Here is a 25891-nt window from a genome sequence, read left to right as displayed (position 1 = left end):
AAGGTTATAACCAGGTCAGATTACATTTCCACTACATGCCTGTCCGTTTAAGGTGAGAATGTCCTTGCCACTAGCAGCCTTCAGATACACGGGAGGTGAGACGGGGGGGGGGGGGGGCTTGTCAGCTCAGCCCAGAGCAAGTTTTCCCTGAGGCCAGTGGACCTCTGGACCTCCAGTTTGGCAAGTCTGACTAAACTACAAAGCCAGTAATACAAGCACAGTTTTCCATTGGCCTTCCTCCAGAAGCCCAGAAAGTTTTCCTAGATGTTCGGCTCAGGAAGATAACATCGCATCTGGTGTGTTTAAGCATAACCACTTTCACAGACTTAGCTGAAAAAAAATCCTCAGGATATGCACATTGGCAAACAGATCTTTGTTTGGGCACCCTTTCCTCAGACACCAAGACCTCTTTCCATTTCCAAAGCCTTCAATAAGCCTGATTCAGACCGACACGCTCTGCATGCATCAACATGCTAGGCGGCAGAGAAATATTTATTTTATCTTGGGCCAACTGCGTTTTTACTGATGTCTGACCATGACAGAACACAGTGGAAACTTGGAGAAAGACATACCACCATCTACGTGACCTGAACAACAAGTGGTTGGACGGAACCAGAGCAAACTCCAAATGAAACCCCACAGACAAATGTGACCAAATGTATTTTTTTATTTTTTGTAATTTCAAAAGTGAAAAGACAGAAGTGAACAGTTTGTTTTAATTATGTCACTTAATGTCAGACAGATCAGTGCCTTGTAGAATTGTAAGGATTGAACTCAATAAATATGAACAAACACATATTTAAGGTTGTAAAAATAATAACCTACCATTTTTATGATTTGTCATTTCATATAGGCTCAGATATTTGCTGAAACATATCTAAAAACAGAAACATTAATAATTTTCAGGACTGATACAAATCTTAGTTTCACAAACATAACAGCAAATACAGATAAAATTGGCAGCTAAAGGTTATATTTAGTGGATTCTTTTTTGTAAAACAAGCATTTTGACAAAGATATATATTGCATCATAAACACTAATATGTAAGATTCTGTCATGCAAGTATTTTATGTAGTTTAACAAATTAGAAACTAACAACCCAAATGCTTCAAATTAAAAATGAGAAGCAGAAGGAAAAAATAAACAAGTTAAACAGCATGGTATGACGTAACAAAAATACTGTTTGTACTAAAATTGTAATGTCAATCAAATGAATACATGGTCACAAGTGCAAAAGCAAACACACAGTTTTTAATAGAATTAAAACAGAATTATGTTGGACCCAACAACACTTACGTCTCACATCAATCTCCAATTCAATAGCTCCCAATAACTTTAACTCCTTCATCAACCACAGTAAAGGCACAAGGGTATTAAGAACAGAGTTCAACTAAAGCTTCAGTACAGCCAGAACATTGACCAATTTACAATTGGTTGAAAATTAGAAAAAGAAAAGGATCACATCAGCAGTCATAATAGAAGTAATTATCTTAGCTTAAACTCGCACAAAAAAACAATAATATCATTGAAAACATCACGTTAGAAAGCAAGATTAAATTCTTTGAAATAGCACAGGCAAAATACACAACACATTATTTAACCATATTTAAAATAGTTTCTAAGGTGGACTTCCAGGCCTTCCGCCTGGAAAACAATAACTACTTGCGTAATCAGGAAGTTGAGGTTTCAATCAGTATCAATCCAATGTGCATTATCTTCCTTCCATCTGCAGACAAACTTCCTTGCCAATAAAAAGACTAGTGCTTGATCACATGACCATCAGGTCAGAGTTCTGTGCGGTGTTGTTCGGGTTACAAAAAGTCTAAATAAAATACAAAAACGTGACCTTCTTTCTCACTGGAAAAAAAAGGACAAGAAAAACACAAAAAAACAGGTCCCATTGAGACAAAAGACATATTACACCAGTGTCGCCTAACCACTTTCTATCAACAGGGCAATAGATAGACAGACAGGCACACCAACAGGGCAACATACAAAAGAAACAGGCACACTAACAGGGCAACAGACAGACAAACAAGCATACCAACTGGGCAATAGACAGACAGGCATGCCAACAGGGAATAAAACAGAAAGACAGGCACACCAACAATGCAAGAGACAAAAAGACAAGCATGGCAACAGGGCAACAGACAGACAGACTGACAGGCACACCAACAACAGTGCATTCTGGGAACAGTGCATTTATACTGACAAACCCACTGACATCTATATTTCATTTCACGTATTGTGTATTCAGACAGAATGCTCTGACATTTAGGAACCCTGGTGCATTGCTTTATTTCTGCATACATTTGACACAAATGGGATCTGATCTATATCTGTCCTAAAAATAAAGAGAACCTGATAGAGAAAAAAATATCACAAAAACAACTGAACCTTTTTGTTTCTAAATTACCAAATAGGTCCAACATTCATTTTCTCTCTAATGTAAATGTTTAAAAATTTTACCTCTAGCTCAACTCAGTAAATAGTCAAAGGTATTAGCATTTGGTCCCAGTTTATTAGCATGACACTGTACACTGCATTTCTTATCTACACACTTGGTAAATACATTTGTGATTGGACCATGCATTTTGCTAAGAGCTCCCACATTTATAAAACGACACTAAATGGTTGGTGCCGCAACATTTTCCTTTTTGTAGTAAGTTAATATTCTTCTGAACTTCTAAATAAATCTTAACAAAGACTGGACATTTGATAGAAACATGAATATCAATGAATGAGAAATGGACAGAGTGGCATAGAGTGTGGCTAAAACAAAACACGCTGACATGCTCTCACCATTGCTCAGGAAATGAAAAGGTGAAACCGTTTTTTGGTTGAAAATTATATCAAAGGTATGCAGAAATACAAAACATTCTAAAGGGTTCCCAAATATTCTGTTACCACTATACATCATGGCCTTCCTATTAAGCCTCTGCCCCATGGGCAACAGTGTTCCGTTGTTTGACAGGTGGTTCTGGAACCTTACGGATTTTCCAAAAAGGAATGATTTATGTAAATGTGTATTGGTGTGAACATCAGCAGAGGGCTCCAATACAGTATTTTCACTGCAAAGGGGAAACTTCAGTTTTAGACTGGCACCAGCATGTCACAGAACAGACAGAGAAAGAAATGCCAAAGTGTTCATTGAAGTACAATTGAAAGATAAAATATCTTCAGCTAATTCACTGAGGGCTTTCTAGTTAAACTTAAACATTTTCTGTGAATGCAAATAATATTTGTTATCATGGGAGGACCAGAACCTGAATTTAAACAGAATTTAGCTCCGATACTTGTTTCTAGCCTAGCTCTGACCTTTCCCCTCTCTGTCAGAACTGTGCCTGTACCCTTGGGTTATCCTCTCAGCTCCCCTTGGCCCCATCCAATCACGAGACGGACCACAGGAAGTTAGTGACTGCAGTCAGGGGCATCCCATCCTGTTTTACAGGATGTTCCTCGCTGTGTGTCTAAGCCAATCAAAACAGTCCCACTGGTCTGTAAGAGTGACGCAGCGGTCTAAGACACTGCAGAGGAGTGCACCTGCAGAACTGCTATCCAGGTAAGTTCCCTGGTCGTGCTGTACTGTACCAGCGGTGACCCGGATGTCCAGAAAAGGTGGTGTGAATTTTGTACGGTACCAGCTGTGACCCGGATGTCCAGAAAAGGTGGTGTGAATTGGCCCTGCACTGTCTGGGTTGTGAGAGGAATGACCAGTGAATGTGCTCTAGCAACTTCTCTCAACAGGTCACATGCCTGCCAGCTAATTCTAGTTGTTAGCCAGAGGAGCATTCTCTAAGTGTGTTGGTCCCAGCTGACTTTCGGTATGAGTAAGCAGTGTGACAAAAAGCAGTATGTCGCTCAGAGTTGATGCAATGAGATGAGGTCGTGGTCACTAATTGAAACCCTCAAATGATCTATAAGGACAATGTCCTCAATAAATCTATATATTGCACTGTAACTAAGTGACGCGGCTGCATCATATGTGCTTAGTCATGGCTTTTCTCCCATCAGTCCAGGGTTAAATCTGGATTTTCAAACCTCAACATCCGTGGGGTTCATTTACAAAATATAGACAAGGAAAATTAACAATAGATATAAAATAGCCCTTTAGAAAAATGAGAGCACAACCAGGAAATACACTGAATTCAACAGAATATATTAGACTTTCTTCAAAGTACAAAAAAGCAGAGTTTTTACCCAAGTCCTCAGCATAGAAAATGTATGGTTCAGGAACAGAAAGATCCCTCCATAACTTACTTTGAAGACCCTAGACTTCGCTAAAATAATGATTGCATTTCCAGAAAATCTGAGGAATTGAGATAAAAGGTGAATTTCTGATTGAAAGCAAGAGATTTCATAAAACACAACATTTATTTTGAGTGCTGCTGGGATGGTGCCAGCTGAGTTTTCAGGGGTGAGGGCTTGTGGCGTGAGGGCGTTTGAGGTACATTACATGTCGGGTGTGAGTCTTGTTCCTAAGGGCCTGGTTTTAGATGAGAAGACACATCCCATCAGGACAGTGGCAGGAAGGTGAAGAGCAGGGGCACCAGGAAGAGAGTGTTGAAGCCCACAGTGCTGTACACAATATACCGGTAAGGCAGCTCCACTTCCATGTGCTGACGGGCCTCCCTCACATCTCCACTGGGGATGCCGGAGAAACGGCAGGCCAGGGGGATGGTGACGGCCTTCATCAAGGACCTGGTGGCCAACAGCACCAGCATGCCCAGGCAGAACCGTAGCATGGATACGGCCAGGAGACCTGCACTAAGGGGCGGGCTGGACAGGGGCAGCTGGTCCAGTGGGGGGTCGGGCATCAGTCCCAGGTAGTGGTTGAGGTGCGAAGCAAGGGCAATGCCAGCGCCGGTGCCCAGGATCTGAGCGGTGTCGCCCCGCGAGGTGCTCCAGGTGTCCAGCGTGAAAGAGAAGAGGCCCATGCCCAGGTGTAGGGAGATGATGAGGAGGGGCGCGTAGCGGTATGTCAGGTTGAAGTTGTCGATCAGGTCCAGCAATGGCTGGAACACCACCAGGATCAGGAGGCTGTACAGGAAGCCTGCAATGACATCCTGGAAACAACAACGGCCACAGAAAGATTAGAAAGCATGTTTGGTATAAAGACGGCACTAACACGTCCATTCATATGACCGAATCATGTGAGACATGTAGGACATACATTTCTTTATCCAGATGACAGGTTGTCAAGTGTTGTTCAGACAATGTTTTTTCAGTTTAGTAATTTCACCTAGACGAAGAGGTTTATTGACAAAGGTCATATATTACTTGTCCAACCAATAAATGTAATTCTTTGTCAAATTCTATTGTGATTGGATGGTGGCAAATTCAATTGTACACTGTTTAAAGTGCCTGATATGGAGATTTGGGATTTTGTTAATGAATATTGTTATCTCGGTCCCTAGCACAGTGGCTAATTTTGCCAGGTTGTCCTGAAGAAACGCTAGCAGCTAGTCCTTTCAGACCAATGATTTGAACAGAAGAAATGTACTGAAGTACGTCCCCTTTAAGTGCCCCAGGGGGATAGTTTGTAGCAGTATTTCCTTTAACGCAAGTTAACTATTTACAAACTCGCCTGCGGTTTTTTCTGCTCTGTCCCCATGTCCATGTTGTCTGTCTTTAACCCACCCTGGCCTGGTGGCCACTGTACCTCAGCCTGTGACACCCTCATGTTGAAGAATCGCTGCAGGGTAACGTTACAAAATCACTTTCAGAGCTGTAGTGACAAGGGACTCTGGAGGCTATGGACTTATTTTAGGTACTCTTTAAAATGGTAGGATTTCAGAGAGGTTTAAAATGTTTTGCCAAACATGCTGCCTTCTTAGCTTCAAGGGGAAGTAGCAGTAAGAAGCACTTTCCGGCCAACTTATTTTCCCCCTGCTGACAAGACAATGCACTTATGACTCAGTAATGCTTGTACTGTGTCCATAAATATAAATTCTGTATGAAAGTTGGAAGTGAAAGTGGTTGAGGAAGTAAACTGTTTGTATTATTCAATAACGACTAGGAAAATTCACAGTAAACAATTACCCTTCAATATTAATGACACAAGAACGGAACTGACAGGAATGAAAAGCAACAACACTCCAACACCATCATCAAGATGGTTGATAAAGATGAGAGCATTTCAGCGACCTGACAGTGCGTTTCCCAGACAACAATCCCTCAATGTCTGCAAAACAAAAGGCCTAATAGTGGACTACTAAGACTGTGCAAAAGCAGAGCAGGTATAGAACATTAGGTTCCTCTGCATCCAGATGTACATGGAGTTAACATGGTTTGTACACAACCAGTCATCTGTGAAGACATGAAAGTGACTTTATCATCCTCAATATGGGGAATGTATCCACACCAAGCCTATCAGCACCAGTGCAAGAGGACCTAAAGTGCTTCAGAAGGTGCTACTGCACTGCAGGAATCAACAAGAGCCGGAAAGTTCCTCTGTCCTCAAGCCATCTATCTGCTTAAGTCAAATAGATAAAAAAATACATTAAAAAAGAGCTACTCTTTAGTGCTGACACATATACTACACTCAAATACACTGGACATTAAAATGTAAAGTTAATCTGGCATCTGATTTGCACATCATTTCCATGTACACTAATGGTAACCAAATATCTTGCCATTACAGTTTGGTAAGATTCACAGTAATTTCTCTAAACCTAGATAAAAAAGCAATCATTTTTCTAAAAGACAGCACTTTTCCCCCCAGAATAATGTATTGATGTCACCCTACAGGATATTATTTTACATGCAATTAAACTGCTGATATATAATAAATAGCCTAACTCAGATGTTTTTGACCACAGTATAAACGTTTCTAAAGATCTGTAATGGATCCTCATTAAAATATTTACATTTCATAGACCTACAGGGTGTTATACCTGTGTTATACAGAAATGTGCTAACCACTGATAGGTCAGTCATTCAGACGAGAGGTCAACACCACAAAGGGTCATCTAAAGCGTCCAGGGGACCCAAAGCACACTGTAGGGTCCTCAAACTCAACTCTGGACATCAAAGCCGGTTCTACAGTTTTTTCATTGGAGCCCTCTAATCAGGGACTTATTTAGACCAGGGTTACCAGGTGGGAGCAATGATAATGAGGTAAACAGAAAACCAGCAGGCACCAGACCTTGTAGGGTAAGAGTTGAATATGTGAGAAATTAATGCATCCCAAAAGGGCACAACTAAATTATCACTAGAACGGCAACATTTATCAGTGTAATTTTTGAGCGATCAGTAACTGATGAAATGGGTTATTCAGTTTCACTGTACTGTGTAGTAAGACTTGCATGGCAAAATCTTTAGGACAAAAAAATATACTTTTGGCAGGTTCAAGCAGGTAAACTCGTGCAACATTAAGGTGTATCTGGGCATGCAGCCACGCTCTGAACCGCCTGGAGCACAGTAATAAGGGACACCCAAAAGCACGAGTGCCCAGCAGAAAGCCCAACTGACCTACAGCCAAATTCATAGGTGCCGTGGTGCCACTCGAGTATACCATACAACAGTCAACAATAACGTCTGAGAAACACAATGTGTGTTAAGCCAGTACTTGGACAGTGCCTTGCAAGCCGTGCTGCTAAGGTGCGCCACGTTCCGCCCTGGAATGCTAGCTGAGCAGCCCTGAAACGGACAGCTTCATTGGCTGTTGCTCAGAAGGAGTCTGGTTGGGAAGTATTGGAGGCAGGGTGAAGCTTTCCCAAAGAGGCACTATTAAGGCCTGTTCTCTATGAGGATCACACAGGGCAGTCTGTAAGTATACCATGATGATGGGGTTATAACAGTCTGTCAGCTTTAATTTGAGGGTATTTTCAACCGTATCGGATGAACGATATAGAAATAGCAGCCCATTGTGTATGCAGTCCTCCGATTCAAATATAACAAAAGTATCGGAACAATTTGCTCCACAGCTGTAAATGATTAAGTAGGTGTGTTTGTTTGCATCATCGGTGCATGCATAAGAGAGCTCGCAATGTCTTGTCTTGATTATAGGCTTTGCATTTGGAGTTGGTTACTGGTGTCTGACAACATGCAAGTCAACTTGGCCATCTATAGGCAGAACAGAATAAATCCATTAGAGACTTAGCCAAAACATTAAGCGTTCCAAAATCAACTGCTTGGTATATGATGAGGAAATGAAACTTGCAGAGAAAAACATATTGTGGACCGATGAAACAATCAACATGTACCTGAGTGATGGCAAGTGTGGAGGGAAAAAATGTATTGGCATACAAACTTAGCTGTGAAATAAAATGGAATGATGAACTATAATGTTTTGGTCATCTATGGCGCAGAAAAAACAAAGGTGCCTTAATTGTCCTGATGTTTATCCACATCCGCCCTGGGCAAAGCAACTCCGCCCAGGTGAAAGCAGCTCCGCCCATTCTTCTAAAGCATCAATTCACAAATCAAACTTAAGAAAATATAAGCCTAAAATTGCCAGCTAATATGTAGCTACATATGTAAAGATGGCTAATTTGCTTTAAAATATTACATTTTAAATTTTGAGGATTTTATATTCTGGGTTTATCCTTAAAATAAACTAACAAATAATTGCTAATTGTATATTAGTTAACATACAGTTACAACTACACAAATATCTAAGGTCCATTATCTGCTACCTGGACTTTCAATTGTTATCAATGCCCTACAAATGCTTTATCACCTTTATATGATGAATGTTATCACTTCTGAGGCAGTCGTCCAACTAGGCTTAACCGAGAGACCCTGATGCATGTTGTACTGACACTACTCTAGCTTTCATTTATTGCTACTCAGTGTTTATTTTAACCTTTTACCCCTAAACCAAGAATCATAAAGGCTACAGTGAAAGATACAATGAACTACCAACCCACAAGCCACTTACTAATAAGCTGTGACATTTACATTTTAGTAATTTAGCATTTACTCTAATCCAGAGTGCAGGTATAAAATAAAAAAACCTTAATGAAAGTCACCCTAGTGTCCTATGCTCTAAGTGAGTCCAAAGGTCTGGCAGGAGGGTAGCAAATGTGTAACTCACATCCTAACATCTCTTTAGGGCCTAATCTTCATTTCTGAGACTCTTGTTTTACCAATTAGAAACTTAAATGACTTAATAGGATCATTGTCCTCATTACTCAGATGACCATATATTCCCAGCTTACTGACAGACTGGCCTGGTGGACCTGCCTCTCAGATGTTGAACATGGAGCATATGTACACCCACTCCCTGAGCTACAGTTTAATGCATTCCTGTGTAAGAAAAGAGGGCATGATGAGATTTTAAGTTAATAGAGAACTCATTTAGCAGTGATGCCTGGTAAGTCTGTCTTACACTCCAGCAGCCCCATACAGCATCTGATATAGCATACCCCAGACACTGCATTAAGCCCCATTAACAGCATTAGCTCTGCCATTAAAGTCTTATGAGCTGGAAACCCCCATGTCCTTTACAGACAGACACAGATCAATGGTGTGCAGAAGGAGGTCATTGAGGCTACAGAGAGGAGAGGCTAAACCGTGTTACTCCAACAGGCTGGGCTGGGTAATTACTGACCAAGCCCCTGGTCCTGTGCTCTATGCCACTCTGTCAGTCAGCTCCATGGACTGAGACAAGAAACAGGCATCACCCCAGCAACGGGTGCCCGGACGACAGACAGTCAAACCCAACACTGCAGTCAACAAGACCAATGACATTGTACCAGTGAGTGACAACATTACCCCTTGGAGCCTAATGGGAGAACTGGAAACAGATGCACATTGTGGGATTGATATCAGGACACACAGCATGCCTCACCATGACTAGTCCTACCCTCCAGATGGGCCTCCTGCCTGCTATAGCTGAGCTGACTGGTATGTTACATAACAGAAAAAAACGTTCTTGATTCTAAAGTTTCTGGCTATAGGTTTCATGTTCGCTTACCACATTCTTTTTCCTAGCAGTGGTTGGTGGTGCTGATGGCATTTTTTAAGCATTGTTGCTTATTGACTGATCTGAACCATTGAGTCTAGACCTCAAAGCATTACAATATAAATTCTGAAATTTACTTTCCTTTCCAAAAAAGTCGAAAAGGAAGGTTTTGAGTGAGGAACAGATGGGTTAAGATTAAGAGATCAACTTTTTTGGAAAGGAAAGAAAAAGGTGCAGTGGTCTCTTAATTTTTTCCAGAGCTGTACATATATATACAGTGGATATAGAAAGTCTACACACCCCTGTTAAAATGCCAGGTTCTTGCGATGTCAAAGAATGAGACAAAGATAAATCATGTCAGACCTTTTTCCACTTTTAATGTAACCTATAATGTGAACAATTCAATTGAAAAACAAACTGAAATCTTCAAGGGGAAAAATGAAAAATAAAAACCTTACAATAACCTGGTTGCATAAGTGTGGAAACCTTCTTATAACTGGGGATGTGCCTGTGTTCAGAATTAACCAATCACATTCAAACTCATGTTAAAGAGAAGTCATTACACACCTGCCATCATTTAAAGTGACTGATTAATCACAAATAAAGTTCAGCTGTTCTAGTAGGATTTTCCTGACATTTTCTTAGTTGCATCTCAGAGGGATCTCATTGTTGAAAGATATCAGTTAGGAGAAGGGTACAAAATAATTTCCAAAGCATTAGATATACCATGGAACATAGTGGAGACATCAAGTGGAGAAAATATGGCACAACAGAGACATTACCAAGAACTAGACGTCCCTCCAAAATCTATGAAAAGACGAGAAGAAAACTGGTATGGGAGGCTTCCAAGAGGCCTACAGCAATATTAAATGAACTGCAGGAAGTACTGGCAAGTACTGGCTGTGTGCTACATGTGATAACAATCTCCCATATTCTTCATATGAATGGGCTATAGGGTAGGTTGGCAAGATGGCGGCCTTTTCTTACAAAGAAAAACATCCAACCCCGGCTGATGTTTGCAAAAACAAACATCAAGTCTCCCAAAAGCACGTGGGAAAATGTGTTATAGTCTGATGAAACCAAGGTTGAACTTTTTGGCTATAATTCAAAAAGGTATGTTTGGTGCAAAAACAACACTGCACATCACCCAAAAAACACCATTACCACAGTGAAGCATGGTGGTGGCAGCATCATGCTTTGGGGCTGTTTTTCTTCAGCTGGAACCGGGGCCTTAGTCAGGGTGGAGGGAATTATGAACAGTTCCAAATACCAGGCAATTTTGGCATAAAACCTTCAGGCATCCGTTAGAAAGCTGAGGATGAAGTTCACCTTTCAGCACGACAACGACCCAAAGCACATATCCAAATCCACAAAAGCATGGCTTCACCAGAATAAGATAAACGTTTTGGAATGGCCCAGCTAGAGCTCAGACATGAATCAATTGAACATGTGTGGGGTGATGTGAAGAGGGCTGTGCACAGGAGATGTCCTTGCAATCTGACAGATTTGGAGCACTTTTGCAAAAAAGAGTGGGCAAATATTGCCATGTCAAGATGTGCCAGGCTAATAGACTCCTACCCAAAAAGATGCTTCAAAAGATGCTTCAACAAAGTATTAGTTTGAGGGTGTGCACACTTACACAACCAGGTTATTGTGAGTTTAAAATTTTAAATTTTTCCCACTCAAAGATTTCAGTTTGTTTTTTTTACAATACAATACAATTGTATTGTTCACGTGTAGACTTTTTATATCCACTGTACATAAAATGTTTTGCCCTTCTTCAATATTAATCAATAAGAGAATCAGGTATCACCGGAATTCACTCTGATAACTAGGCAGTGAATAAAAATATACAGTGTGAATGCAGTTATGCCTATCAAAAAACTTTAACTAATCAAAATTAAGCCTGCAACATTGCTTGTTTTTTAGTCTGCTGAAAGACGTGTCAGCTGAGTATTATGATCTATTTCTACATGTTCAGTGGATTAAGCAAGCGTAATGCTGTTAAAGCCTAGTGTGTGAGATAAGCCTGAAGGTACAGTAGTGGCTTTTCTCCAAAATTGCAGCCACAAGAAAGCCTACCCATATCTTGCAAAAATGCTTTACATGAGCTTGGAATATTTTTTTTCAGTAAAGAAAAGAGATTGAACATTTATTGACATGTTAAAAGGACCTTCAGCATGCACTGGGACGGTTTGCAGCCGAGTGTGAAGCGGTGGGGATGAAAATCAGTACCTCCAAATCCGAGGCCATGGTCCTCAGTCGGAAAAGGGTGGCTTGCCCACTTCAGGTTGGTGGAGAGTGCCTGCCTCAAGTGGAGGAGTTTAAGTATCTAGGGGTCTTGTTCACGAGTGAGGGAAGGATGGAACGGGAGATTGACAGACGGATCGGTGCAGCTTCTGCAGTAATGTAGTCGATGTATCGGTCTGTCGTGGTGAAGAAAGAGCTGAGCCGCAAGGCGAAGCTCTCGATTTACCAGTCAATCTACGTTCCTACTCTCACCTATGGTCATGAGCTTTGGGTCATGACCGAAAGGACAAGATCCCGGATACAGGCGGCCGAAATGAGCTTTCTCCGCAGGGTGGCCGGGCGATCCCTTAGAGATAGGGTGAGAAGCTCGGTCACCCGGGAGGAGCTCAGAGTAGAGCCGCTGCTCCTCCACATCGAGAGGGGTCAGCTGAGGTGGCTTGGGCATCTTTTTCGGATGCCTCCGGAACGCCTTCCTGGGAAGGTGTTCCGGTCCCGTCCCACCGGGAAGAGACCCCGGGGAAGACCTAGGACACGCTGGAGGGACTATGTCTCCTGGCTGGCCTGGGAACGCCTCGGTGTCCCCCCGGAAGAGCTAGAGGAAGTGTCTGGGGAGAGGGAAGTCTGGGCATCCCTGCTTAGACTGCTGCCCCCGCGACCCGGCCCCGGATAAGCGGAAGAAGATGGATGGATGGATGGATGGATGACATGTTAAAAGCATTTTGAATTTTTATTTTTAACTACCTAAATTCTGTAATAATAGAACAACTATAGAACAGTATGTCATGCTTGTCTACTGAGATATTTATAAGGTTTCCTATAAATCCAATATAAAGTGTAAAATAAAAAACCTACATGGAGTTGAAAGAAAAATAATCTGATGCTGTCCAGCAGTGGCGTAGTTAGGCCTGGGTGTCCCGGGCTATAGCCCCGGATCTCTTATGAATAGCCCCGGATCTCTTATGAATAGCCCCGGATCTCTTATGAATAGCCCCGGATCTCTTATGAATAGCCCCAGATCTCTTATGAAGCTCTAAATATATGAAGCTCTGAAAAATTTACAGGGAATGATTTTGAAGGACATCCAACTGTGTTATGGGTTCCAGAATTATTTTATAGTTGACACCAACTCCCTAAAAATGTACCTTGATGCACTAAATTCAGTATTAAGTACTCAAAATGTACTTGTACATACATTTAATGAATCTGTTTATAAGAATATACTTGTAGTCCTGGAATACAAAGGCAAATATTTACACTGAAACCGTGATATTCTCATTTCCCTAAACCCCTAAAGACTGTCCATTGTAGAACTACCAGACTGCAAAAATTCCCATGGAGCTGTGGCAGGTTGTTTGGGAGACAACTGGTGCAATGTTCAGCAACTATGCATAAATAAAAATATTATTTCAATTCCAAAGCATTTTGTTCAGCCCGTCTGGTGCCGGGATTAGTTCGTTCTCCTTTACTTCCTATTATGGAGGATTTCTGATAATCATGGAGTCCCTGTAATCACAGAGGAGTAGATGATGTTAAATGAATGACAACAATCTCTTTCATAGTCCCTTTGAAGTCCAGGGTCACTAGCAGCAGCAGTAGGTAGCTTATATGGAACATAGATTACCTGCCATACAGTGGATCTCAAAAGTATCCACCCCACTTGAACTTATCCACATAATCAAAATGTATTTAATTATTCACGTTTTTACCACCAAACTCAAAAAAGGTCCACAATGTCAACATGAAAAATAAAATAGAACAACTGATAATTACAAATAATTACAAATACAAAACAGAGACTAATTGACTGCATGAGTATTCATCCCCATGAGTCAATATTTGGTATACGGTCATTTGGCAGCAATTACAGCCATTCATGTTTTTGTTTAAGTATGTACCAGCCTTGCAAATCTGGACACAGCAATTTTTGACCATTCTTCTTTGCAAAATTCCTCAAGCTTCGTCGGGTTGTACGGGGTCCTTTGATAAACAATAATTTTCAACTGTCCACGTATTCTCATTTGGATTGAGGCTTTGACTGAGCCACTCCAGACTTTAAGCCACTCCATTGTGGCTTTAGTTGTATGTTTGGGGTCAATGACCTGCTGCAAGTTCAGGTCTCTTACAGACTACAGCAGATTTTCTTCCAGAATATTTCTGTAGTTTGCTGCATCCAGTTTGCCCTCTATCTTCAAAAGTTTTCCAGGCCCTGATGCAGAAAAGTATCCCCATAGCATGATGCTGCCACCACATTACTTCCTGGTATGAATTGTGTTTTAGGTTTGTGGCAAACAAAGGCCACAAAGCTTTATAGTTATACTAATCATCTGTGGGACTGCCTAGAGACAGTTGTATTTAATATGAAATCATGTGAAACACCTTAATTGCACACAGGTGGACACCATTCAACTAATTATGTGACTTCTAAAGACAACTGGTTGCACACCAGCTCACTCACTGTAATTTATTTGGCCAAAAAAAACATTTTAGATCTCTCTCAAACCTCAAATGCCTATAATAATTTGATCCACAGAATCACTATGCTCATCTCACCTCCTAATATAAATTTTACTGTCCAATCCAGAGTTATCAATAACCTACAGAGTCCATAGAAGCAGAGACAAGTAGTCGAGCACAAAGCACAGGACAAGGTGACATTAGCGTTTGGATACAGTTTCACTCCAGCTACGTATCACATTCAAGTGCTGTCAAGACATAAGTGGTAAAAAGTCCTGAATCGACTAGATGAGAGGGTGACACTTTGGTTGATATTTGTGTAATGTAGTAACAAAGACTTACCAGGATGGAGTGCATGCCCATGTAGATGCGGCTTACACAAACCAGCAAACACCAGCACATTGCCAAAAAGAACCCAAACATGAAGGGATACTGTGGAGAGAGAAAGAGATTGATAAAAGAAAATCATGGTTATCAGATCTTATTAGGATCCCCAGTAAAAAATGTAAAACTGAATAATATGGGTGGGATATAATGACAGCTTATATGCAGCATCACAGGTTCCCTTACTGGCTTACCTGCAGCACTAACAGTTTCAAGTGGTGTTCTATACCCTTAACACAAATATGTAAATAAGCCAAACAAACAAGGGCAGGGTTTTTAATAGTGAATCTACTATAGTTTTCCACAGTTTGGAGATTAATTTAGTGTCAACACTCAGAAACAAATCCAAACCTTGAATTAGTATAACATTAATACCACAGATTTGATTAAAGTCTTTGTTTAGCGTGCATTTTATCAGAGGTGCAGAACAACTAGTCAAACAATTGAGTCTTAACCAACATAAGTTGTTTTACTAAGGTGCAGCTGTGCTTTTTTAAAGCTCTAAATACTGTATGTTGCCTTGCATTCATTTGGGATTTGCGCAACGTGAAAAGACACTTGAAGAGTACATTTGTATATTCAAGCTGTACCTTTGCTGCTTGAATAGAGAATTGTGCATTTATAAAATAGTATATTTCTTACAAAATAAGGAGAAATACAGTTAATCTTTCCTCTACCTTCAACCAAGAGATTAGTGTTGATATTGTTGCAGACATGCTCAGACAAAAGTGAAGGGCAAAATGCATTTCGTTTTTGACCCGAGTTAGTTTCCCAAAGTTTTATTTTGCAGCACCTGGCCACAGTCGAGATAAGATAAAACTAGAGCCTGTAGGACTTCCAAGGTCAAGTGTGGAGTAAGGAAGTATAGTTCTCAACTCCAAGCCTGGGGACCCTGACTACTGCTGGTTTTCATTATCGCCCAGTTACTTGGACCTGGGACCTCAGGTGACCACAGTTTCCTAACTAGAACAGAAAACAAGCACCCCTCGGATACACTAAGAGTCAGGCTTTGTGATATGGTAAAACATCCTAATTTTGAACACTGCAAATGGTGACTCCACTAGTCCGATTTTCAAAATTGTTTTATTTGAGAGTAATTGAAGACTTCTTTAAGATATACAGAATATACAGGTATTTAATGCAGTGGGAGAGCCAGAAGGAGCTTTGTACCATTCTGTGAAAACCTCTCCCATTAGTCCAGTAAGTACTTTTGCCGGAAAGAAAGCTAGCTACCTTCCCTGTCCAAAGTAGATGTATTCCAATTATCTAGAAGCTCAAAGGGCACAGTTGAACCAAGCAGCAAAGTTTATGGCTAGTTGCTAACATTATCCAGCTCAAGCTAGCTAATATTGCTGTACTCAGTTGATCCTCGTTATGGTGTGGACAATAGTCCATTATGGGTAGTTCCAAAGTTTTGACATTTGTCAAAACCCACAACATAACTGTTTTTGGTGTTAGACAACTCAGTGTAGTCAAATACTTTGTAATGAAGTTGCAAGATAGGTAACCAGATTGAACAACTTAATTACAAAGTCATTGAATTCCCTGTTAAGTCAGTAAAAAAATATCAAAATACCTACCCTTTAAGCAAGTACTCAAAACTAAGTCAAACATACTATGTTCAGCCACAGAAGGATTATAATATTTTTCTACACAAAACAAAACCTAAAATTATAACCTTGTCAGATCTATTGCATTTGGTACATACATAAAAGAAGAGAGGATTGCTGAGGTTTGCATGCTGAAGAAAGCCTTTTGTTCCTCCACTTCATTGTGTCTCTAGTATTTCGATATGGGTCAAATTTCCTCTCTCACCGCTCAAGCCTTCCACCCACTAATCTGGTGAGACTGAAACCTTGAGGTAAAATCCATGTGATGACTTTAACAATTAACAAGAGTGATGCCCAAACCTGCTGCAACACGGTGACACTGATCATATCTAACTTAGTTCACAGACAAGAGGGTGTTTAGATTGTTTACAACAATTGTGCTTCATTTAAATACATGTTACATATTATGTAAATTCTATTTTTTATTCATACTGTATAATGACAAACTTTCCCTGGTCTACATGTGTGATAAGGCTCAACAAAAGTGAACAGCGCTTTGGCTAGCCTCCTGTCATGGAAGGCATATATGAACTCACAATGTTGTTCTGGTAATTAACATGGCACTCCCCACTGAAAAAGTGCTGTTGCTGCTAACAGGAGAATGATTTAGGTGCCAGTGAGATCTTTTTATGCAACCCAGTTTCTAAAAACAATGCAAATAAAAACAAAATTCAATGATGCACAAATAATATAGCCAAGTGTTTTTTTTTTTTTTTTTTTTTTTTTTTTTTTTAAATAGTACAAACAACAACATATCAAATGTTGAAACTGAGAAATGTTATTGTTTTTGGAAAATACATGTTCATTTTTAATGAACATGCAACACATTTCAAAGTTGGAACAGGGGCATGTTTACCACTGTGTTGCGTCACCTCTTTATTTAACAATACTCTGTAAGAATTTGGGAACTGAGGAGACCAGTTGCTGTAGTTTTGAAAGTGAAAGGTTTTCCCATTCTTGCTAGATATAGGATTTCAGCTGCTCAACATTTCTCCTATGTCATATTTTTCCTTTCATAATGAGCCAAATGTTTTCAATGGGTGACAGGTCTGAGGCCAGGCCAGTTTAGCACCCAGACTTTTTTTCACTATGGAGCCATGCTGTTGCAATAAGTGCAGAATGTGGTTTGGCATTGTCTTGCTGAAATGAGCAAAGCTTTGCCTGAAAAAGTAATTGTCTGGGTGGTAGCATATGTTGCTTCAAATCCTGTATATATTGGTCAGCATTAATGGTGCATTCACAGATGTGTAAGTCACCCATGCCATGTGCACTAAATGCACCCCCATACTAGGGCTGTTAACTAGGTAAATTTTGCAATTTCGATTATAACTTGTTTATATCTGGTTTCTTCTTTGCCTGGTAGAGGTTTTGTGGATGCTGCAACACACTGTGTTCACAGTGATTTTCACTGTTCATGGCCAACCAATACTGGTGTTCGGCCTTGTCCCTTCAAGAGAGATTTCTCCGGATTCTCTGAATCTTTCAATGATATTATGTACCGTAGATGATGAGATCCCCGAACTCTTTGCAATTCTACATTGAGAAACTTTATTCTTAAATTATTGCACTATTTGCCTTCACAGACTTTCACAGAGTGGTGAACCCCCCCCCCCCATCTTCACTTCTGAAAGACTCATCCTCCCTGGGAGGCTCTTTTTGCACCCAATCATGTTACTGACCTGTTGCCAATTAACCTAATTAGCTGTGGGATATTCCACCAAGTTATTTTGTTGTACTACACAACCTTTCCAGTCTTTTGTTGCCCTGCCCCAGGATTTTTTAAATGTGTTGCTGGCATGAAATTCAAAGTGCTCATATATTTTTCAAGAAACAATAACATTTCTCAGTTTCAACATTTGATATGTTCTCTGTGTACCATTTCCCATTGAATACAAGGTTTCAATGATATACACGTCATTGCATTCTGTTCCTCTTTACATTTTACACAGCGTCCCTTTTTTGGAAACAGGGTTGTAGTTGCTTCCAACTATATATTTTGTAATTCCACTCTAATACACTTTGGAAAGGCAATGTGCCACAATTCGGATTTTCAGCTGTTCACACAATTAAAAAAAATCTCAGATGAAAAATCTGGCCTCGTTCGTCTTGATAAAACTATTGTCATGTAAAAATACTCTACGGAATTGTGTCCTTATTAGAGATGGGATATTAGCTTGTCCTTTGCCAATTTTTTTACATAGGTGGATTTAGATATTTCAGTGTAACGCCAAAGGTCATGCATCCATTGGCTAGTGCAGAATGACTATCTAAAGAGATTGGGAAACACGAGGGGGACAGAGGGAGGTTTGGTCAATACAGCAGGCTAGACACCTATGGACAGATCTCTTCTGCACTAGTGTGTGTTCACACCGTGGCAAAGTCATGCAAACATTTATGGAGGTGGTGTGTGTACAGTGCTGCGTTGCATGCATCTTGAGGTTCATCAACACTAACATTTAGCAGGAGCTCTGCTGGGCTAGTAGCTCTGTGATCTGTTGTTTACTACATCCAATATGTACAGTCACAGCTGTAAAACTGGTTTGTATGGTTGTCAAGTTTGCACAGACTGTCTATTTCCAGGCAAATGTTTTTCTCCATGTATTAGATCAATCCCGCATAGGACCTTGGTTGCCTCTCCCTCTGGCAGTGCTCTCACTGCTCTCACTGCCAGAGCCCTCATTCACAGACATCTGGCTCTAATTGCTGGTGCAGGCCTGGGAAAATGGGGTTGGGAGGGGGTCTGCAGCACATCCCAAATTCTTCCTCTCCTCAGGCAATTCAGCAAGAGTGACTAATATTGCAACCCGAAGGCAGAATTAGAGTCCCGACGTTAGGTGTGTATGCACTGTCAGTGTGAAAGGACAAGGACATTACTTTTTAAACAGAAGAGCATATTAGGACTAATGCCCTGAGCTGGATCTTTATGAATGAAATCTGAAACAACAGGGCTGGTCTGTGGCATAACTGTAGTGCAGAGGAGGGGGGTGTGAATGGCTTATCTCTCCCAGCAGGAGGCCTGGGTTCCTCTCTTATCTTTAACACACTGAGCAGTGCAAAAACATCAATCTCTGCCCTGCACTCATGGCGCCATTAGATAAACAGCAGCATTGTTGCACTGACTGTGTGACAACACAATACATGTTCTCCAACTGCATGCATAATTTAATTTGGTATCAAATAAGCTACAACTCTCATAGCTAGCCTAGATCTGTGTAATATCAGTATAACGAGCCTGTGTGGGAGAGACCACAAGTTCTTAAAAACTCAATCCATAAAGCAAGAAACATGACCCTGCTTGCATGACTGTCCTAGGCTGAAGAAACCTTGAGAACATGTTCCACTTGCAACGTGAGGTCACCACTCATGAGGTTACACGAACAAAATGTTGACGCATTTTTATGTTGATGCTATTGTCCTCGTTAGCTGTTATTTAAATGCAAACATTGCCAAGCTGGGAAGCAATTTGATACTTCCTCCTAATTCACAAAGCAAGTGTCAACAGTGTCTGACAATAATTTAGCATATGTTACCTCCCAGCGGCTGTAGGTCAACAGGAACAGCGAGAAGGGAATGGCAGTGCCCGACATGGCATGCGTCGAGGGCAAACTGTACTCCGTGTTGTAGAACATTTCCACCTTGACTACGGGCGGCGAGGCTGGCCTTGACCGGCGAATTACATCCTTGGTGCTCTGACCCAGGTACATGACCCAAACCCAGACCAAGATCAGTCGCCGACAGACGTAGGCATCCACGTTCCAGATGACGAACGGGAAAAAGGTGATATAAAACAACTCGTTGCCAAGCTCAGTTCCGAATGTGAACAAGTAGTACAAAAACTTGTTCTCGATTAAAAACTCTTGCCCCGCATCGCCAGTCAGGGAGTTTTTACGCAAGGGCTTGACAGTGCCCCTAGAAGGACTGATGTCCTCAGTAACCCGCTTTTGTGTCAAGTCCTGTCCTCCGATATCTTCACCTGCTTCAGGGAGACGGCAACCATTCCCGCCGTGCCCGACCGATTGCACCGCCGCAGGAGTGACCACTACCCCATTGGGAGAAGTATCGTCTACGCCCTTATGTTTTGAATTGTTACCCGTAGAGGTAACTTTCCTCTGCCGACGAACCTCTGTTGTCTCCACTTCGCCTCGGTTGATAATACATTTCTGACTTTCGCCCTGGAGATGACTAATTCCGTTGTTGTGGAAGTGAGCTCGTCCCTCTCCTTTGGTCTCCGCAAGATTCTTCGAAAACGTCCCGCGCACACCACATATTTTCTGAAACCGTGCCACATGATTTGGGTCTTGCAGATAATTGCAGAATTGTCCAAATTGGGTAAACATATTGTTTGTCATGTTGATTCACACGCAGAGTACTGTGTATTTACTATGCATTACCGTTAGCTAGCTAGCCATCTACAGAAGCGAGCTTTCAAGCAGGAGCTCTCGCATAACGGCAGAGTAATTAGGCTACTCAGTTTAGCTATAGCTAGCCAGTTCCCATATAATTCACTTCAAAATTCAAATGCATAAATAAATCAAGTTTTCCAATCGACGGCAACAATTAGACATAATAAGACGGTTAACACACTGTCAATTACATGAGTCTATTCCTGAAACTGACACGATCTGTTCCGCTATCTCAAGTAGTACTCCGTAACTGACAGGGATCTATAAAGGGTTCGGGAACGCGCGCGCATAGATGACGCACTCCAGATTTTAACCCGACTGCGCTTGCATTGGCGGTGCTGTGGCCGCGCCTCTCAATTTCTAAGTAAACATGTCAAAACAAATCAACATTGTTGGTGACATACTCACGTACAGGCGGATGTGATATCGGTTGTAACGATACGTTTGCTTTTCTAGTTACGAATTCGAATAATACAGTAAAGTATATACAAATATAACAATTAATAACAAATCAGTGGATATACGATATTATAAACAGGATGCAGTTATAGTCAAGAGCAGATATATTCGATTTATCTGTACAGGCAGGCATGAAAATATCATTAAATAATAACACTGGATGACAGGCTGTGTCTGTGTCTGTGTCTAAGTGTGTGTACATTCATCCTGGCCAAGGATTTTCTAAGCCTTCTTACTCCAATGTGTGTTGTAAATGGTCTGTAGAGAAGACTGACCTCAACACCATCTAAAGAGCCCGCACATTGCAGTTACTGTACCAGGCAGTGATGAAAACTGACATGGTGGTCTTGATTGTGCAACATGTGAACAGGGATTACAGGAGATGACTGAGCACACACACCTTGGGGCAGCATCATGGTTGCCACCTCTGATCATGGGATTCACACAAGTTCTTCAATACAGTAAAACAGGATGATGTCCTTACATTCTTAGCCCTTCTAATATAATCTGACCAATGGTAGCTCATTCGAAGTACTAGTAATCAATCAGTCCTACACATGTTGGCAACATGCTGTATCAACAGGTGGAAAAAAACAGATTGATTGTGCTTCTTTAATCCGTTGCAAGTAGCTAATCTTTAATGAGAAACATGTCAATTTTCTTCCAAATATATATTCAGTACTAATATTCTATCACGTTTTTGCATTTCAGATTTCATTTAAGTCATTATTTGTGAAACATTTATTGTGAAACAATATTCCTTAGACTGAGCAAACCAAAACATCTGTACTCCCAAATACAGGAAAAATTAAACTTAGCAATTGATATTCACATTGTCCCAAACATAAAAAAAGTTATTTAAATATTCATAAATGGTTACCTTTCCTTTTTTGATGTAACATCTTAATATTGAATGCCTGCGACATACTTGAAAATATACAGGACAAGTGAAATATAAACAAACTGGGAATTGTTTGACCTGGATGTAATCAGACATTGAAATATAACCATGTGCTGTTGTGACAATAACATAAGCACTAAAAAGGGTTTTCTCTTTGAGAAAAAGCATTATTTAGTCAGAATAAAACTGTCACAGTCAAGATGAGACTATTAAACAACATAATGTTCTGTTTTATAATTCTTGGCCTTAATAGATTCAACATAAAAACAGATGCTTGCACTACAAAGCTGATTTAATCAGACAAGAAAATATAAATATTGTCTTAATGCTGTCTGAAACCACCAGTCCCTCAAACTCACACATTTAAATTGACCACAGGAGGGCAGCAAAGTGTTGTAGTTACAAACAGAAAAACAACAAAAAGGCATTACAGTGTCACAGACATTTGTGCCAATTGATTTGTCCAGAGAATGTTGACATACACCAAAATCCCTATATCAAATGTAGAATGCTTAATTCTTCAACAAAATACCTCAATGAGTGGTATTTGAATTTGAAAATCTTTCATATGCATTTCAATCATGTTTTACAAGTAGTCCACTATTTAACGTTAGAGATATGTTTGATGAAAGAAAAATGCTAAATACACAACAGAGTAGTCTGATGGTCACACAAGCATAACAGCAGACATCCAAACCTCTAAATACAAACCTTGTCTGTTTCTTGGGTACAGGCAAGGTGCATGAGTTGTGTGTATCCCTGAATATGCTCAAGGTTTACATGAGCAATAACCATCAGAACACATTCCTGCAAGGAATCTCTGTCTCTCACATTAGAACGTAAAGGCAGTGACGCTGTGACAATGACGCCCTTTGAATACAGACCCTGATTTGGACTTGATTGGTTGACCCTGTCAGAAATCACAGAGAAGTAGGAGCCTCCCATTTTGCATGTATGTAGTGTCAGGCTGCAGGTTACAGAATGCAGCTCTGAGGGTAAAGAGGGTTCTGTCACCAAACTGCTCCCTGTCAATTACATTGATGTGCGTGGTCCATTTGGATTTCTACACAGACTTTTACAGCAAATCACAGTCACCCGTTATCGTCCAGTTTGTAAAGCAGAACCGGAGGCCTGTGGCCAGGGGAGATGCTGGGACATGTCCCCAGGTCATAGAGGCAGGTAGGGGAGGTGTAGGGCACTAGGTGATAGTGGGGTATCTCTTCAAGCCCAAAGGACTGAGAGCAGCAGTCTGCCACCACTACCTTCACACGCTTCCTGTCTGGATAGAGCAGTCGTTGGCAACCTGGGCCTCTGTCAAAGGCCCTCTGCCTCTCCTCTTCCTCCCCCTCCTCCTCCTTCTCATGGTGGATCTTCCTCAGCAGGTTGTTGATGAGCACAGATCGTCGCAGGTAGGCCTCAGGGTCCTCCAGGAACCTCAGCTTTTCTAAAGAGAGCTTGAGGATGCAGCTGCGGTCCTCCTGACGCATCAAGTGCTGTAGGAACAGGTTGTGGTTATGAGACACAACTCTAAGTCACATTCATAGTGCCCTTGGAACAGTTTTTGGTAATGAGACACCACTCTATGTCACATTCATAGTGCTGTAGGAACAGGTTTTGGTTATGAGACACCACTGTAAGTCACATTCATAGAGCTCTAGGAACAGGTTTTGGTAATGAGACACTACTCTGTCACATTCATAGAGCTCTAGGAACAGGTTTTGGTTATGAGACACTACTCTAAGTCACATTCATAGAGCTCTAGGAACAGGTTTTGGTAATGAGACACAACTCTTAAGTCACATTCATAATGCTCTAGGAACAGGTTTTGGTAATGAGACACAACTCTAAGTCACATTCATAGTGCTGTAGGAACAGGTTTTGGTAATGAGACACAACTCTAAGTCACATTCATAATGCTCTAGGAACAGGTTGTGTTTATGAGACACCACTCTAAGTCACATTCATAGTGCTGTAGGAACAGGTTGTGTTTATGAGACACCACTCTAAGTCTCATTCACAGTAGTTCTGTCATAGAACAACAGAGGCTGCAATTTAAACAAAACAAAGCAGTACCTACTTTTTGAAAATATCCATGTAGGTCTCCATGTAAATCCTCCTCCTCCGCATATTTCCTCTTGAAATAGGCAACTTTCGACGTTGTTGAATGGTTTGATGTCTATAATGGGGAATTGACTGCTTGAAGCACAATCAGGAAAATTGCGATTATAACCTTGACAAAGCTTTCCCTTTCAACACATTGGTGAGGAGAGATTATGTGGTTAGTGAAGTGACACAGAATTATATAACAGCAGCAGAAGTGGAATCATACCCGCGGTACATTACCTGATAATGACAGCCCAGAGCCACAAATGCTGTCTGAATAGGGTCCTGATTGCTTGGGCTGCTCTCATTGCCTTCAGGGGCCTCTAGTGCCAAAGAATGAGAGATAAGGAGAGAAATAAGTGAGAGATAAAAATAGAAACTAGAGAAACTAGTTAAAGATTTATTAAAAGTCATACCCTGACACTTTTCATCTGTATTACATCACATTTAAACATGGACAATATAATCTGCACAATTTTAATTTGTTTGCTAAATGTTTCCTCAGATTTTATCTCACTGCATTCATTATTTACCATGGTTTAGTTAGATTAAACATATGAAGCTTTTCATCTTGTTCTGAACTGGGTTTTGTATGCAAATGTTTACAGCTAATGCTATTTCCCGAGACAAGGCTATTTACGAAGAAATTCGGTAGAATATGTGAATGAGTAGTTAGTGTGTGCAATGTGTGTGAGAGACAGAGAGTGAGAGAGACAGAGACACAGAAAAAACAGAGTTCTTGATATTGCCCAGATGATTTGATTTTCAGTTGAATGACACCTGTTATAATACCTGCAATTTAATTCCTACTGCAGTTACACCGTTGGGTACTGTGAATGTTCCTATTTAAATAATCAAACATAATGACAGTGAAATTAATATGCCTGGATGCGTGTTTCTGACTGACTGAGCAGCGGTTGATAATGGTATCGGTATTGGTGTCTTTTGTTAGCTATCTCAATTAGTTTGGAATTTAACCAATTTGTAAGAATACCCTAGACATTAGATCAAATATAATCACATCAATTAGGAAAATTACCTTATTATGGTGATCTCCAACAGTCCATGAACCACTTCAGCAAATTAGTAGTCCTTTCAAATGGAACGTTTGGCAGCAAATGAGTTCTTGTTGATGCGTCCGGTGAGTTACTGTCCGTTGCTGCGACATTTACCGTCTGTTCTAATTATGCCCGCTCCAAGCTCTGCCTGAAGTTTGCGCTTTACACCCAGAGTCACCGTATCTTTGTTAATAATCCCTTCAGAGTACGCAACACTCCTAGGGTCTTAAAATATCATTTTCTGTGCAACAATCAACAACACCATTCTCTCTGCAACCTCATTGGTCCTCACAGAAGCAGATGTTTCCTGTTGCTAGGAGATTCACTAGGCAATGATGACGCTTCATCATCAGGCTCC

The 25891-nt window shown here is 40.8% G+C and overlaps 1 protein-coding gene and 1 long non-coding RNA gene across 2 annotated transcripts; both read right to left on the bottom strand.

Moving 5' to 3' along the window:
- Positions 1 to 659: 659 nt before the first annotated feature.
- sgpp1 (sphingosine-1-phosphate phosphatase 1) lies at positions 660 to 21289 on the bottom strand. Its single transcript, XM_010878810.4, has 3 exons — positions 20140 to 21289; positions 14958 to 15047; positions 660 to 5067 (listed from the first exon to the last, which is right to left on the bottom strand). The coding sequence occupies exons 1-3, from the start codon at positions 20956 to 20958 to the stop codon at positions 4516 to 4518; spliced, it is 1461 nt and encodes a 486-aa protein (XP_010877112.1). The 5' UTR covers positions 20959 to 21289; the 3' UTR covers positions 660 to 4515.
- Positions 21290 to 22096: 807 nt separating this feature from the next.
- LOC105015554 lies at positions 22097 to 25810 on the bottom strand. The gene is made up of 4 exons (XR_002197899.2): positions 25515 to 25810; positions 24716 to 24798; positions 24450 to 24565; positions 22097 to 23865 (listed from the first exon to the last, which is right to left on the bottom strand). It is a non-coding gene; the product is annotated as an uncharacterized LOC105015554 (long non-coding RNA).
- Positions 25811 to 25891: the final 81 nt, after the last annotated feature.

Source organism: Esox lucius, chromosome 15 (assembly GCF_011004845.1).
Source record: "Esox lucius isolate fEsoLuc1 chromosome 15, fEsoLuc1.pri, whole genome shotgun sequence".
Taxonomy (NCBI): domain Eukaryota; kingdom Metazoa; phylum Chordata; class Actinopteri; order Esociformes; family Esocidae; genus Esox; species Esox lucius.
Note: the sequence above shows the minus strand (reverse complement) of the source record. Positions and strands in the feature narration are given on the sequence as shown.

Coding starts and splice junctions, on each gene's coding strand:
- sgpp1 (XM_010878810.4), bottom strand. CDS start 20,958: ATGACAAACAATATGTTTACCCAATTTGGACAATTCTGCAATTATCTG. Junction 15,048..20,139: donor TGACCTACAGCCGCTGGGAG/GTAACATATGCT, acceptor CTCTCTCCACAG/TATCCCTTCATGTTTGGGTT. Junction 5,068..14,957: donor TGGGCATGCACTCCATCCTG/GTAAGTCTTTGT, acceptor TGTTGTTTCCAG/GATGTCATTGCAGGCTTCCT.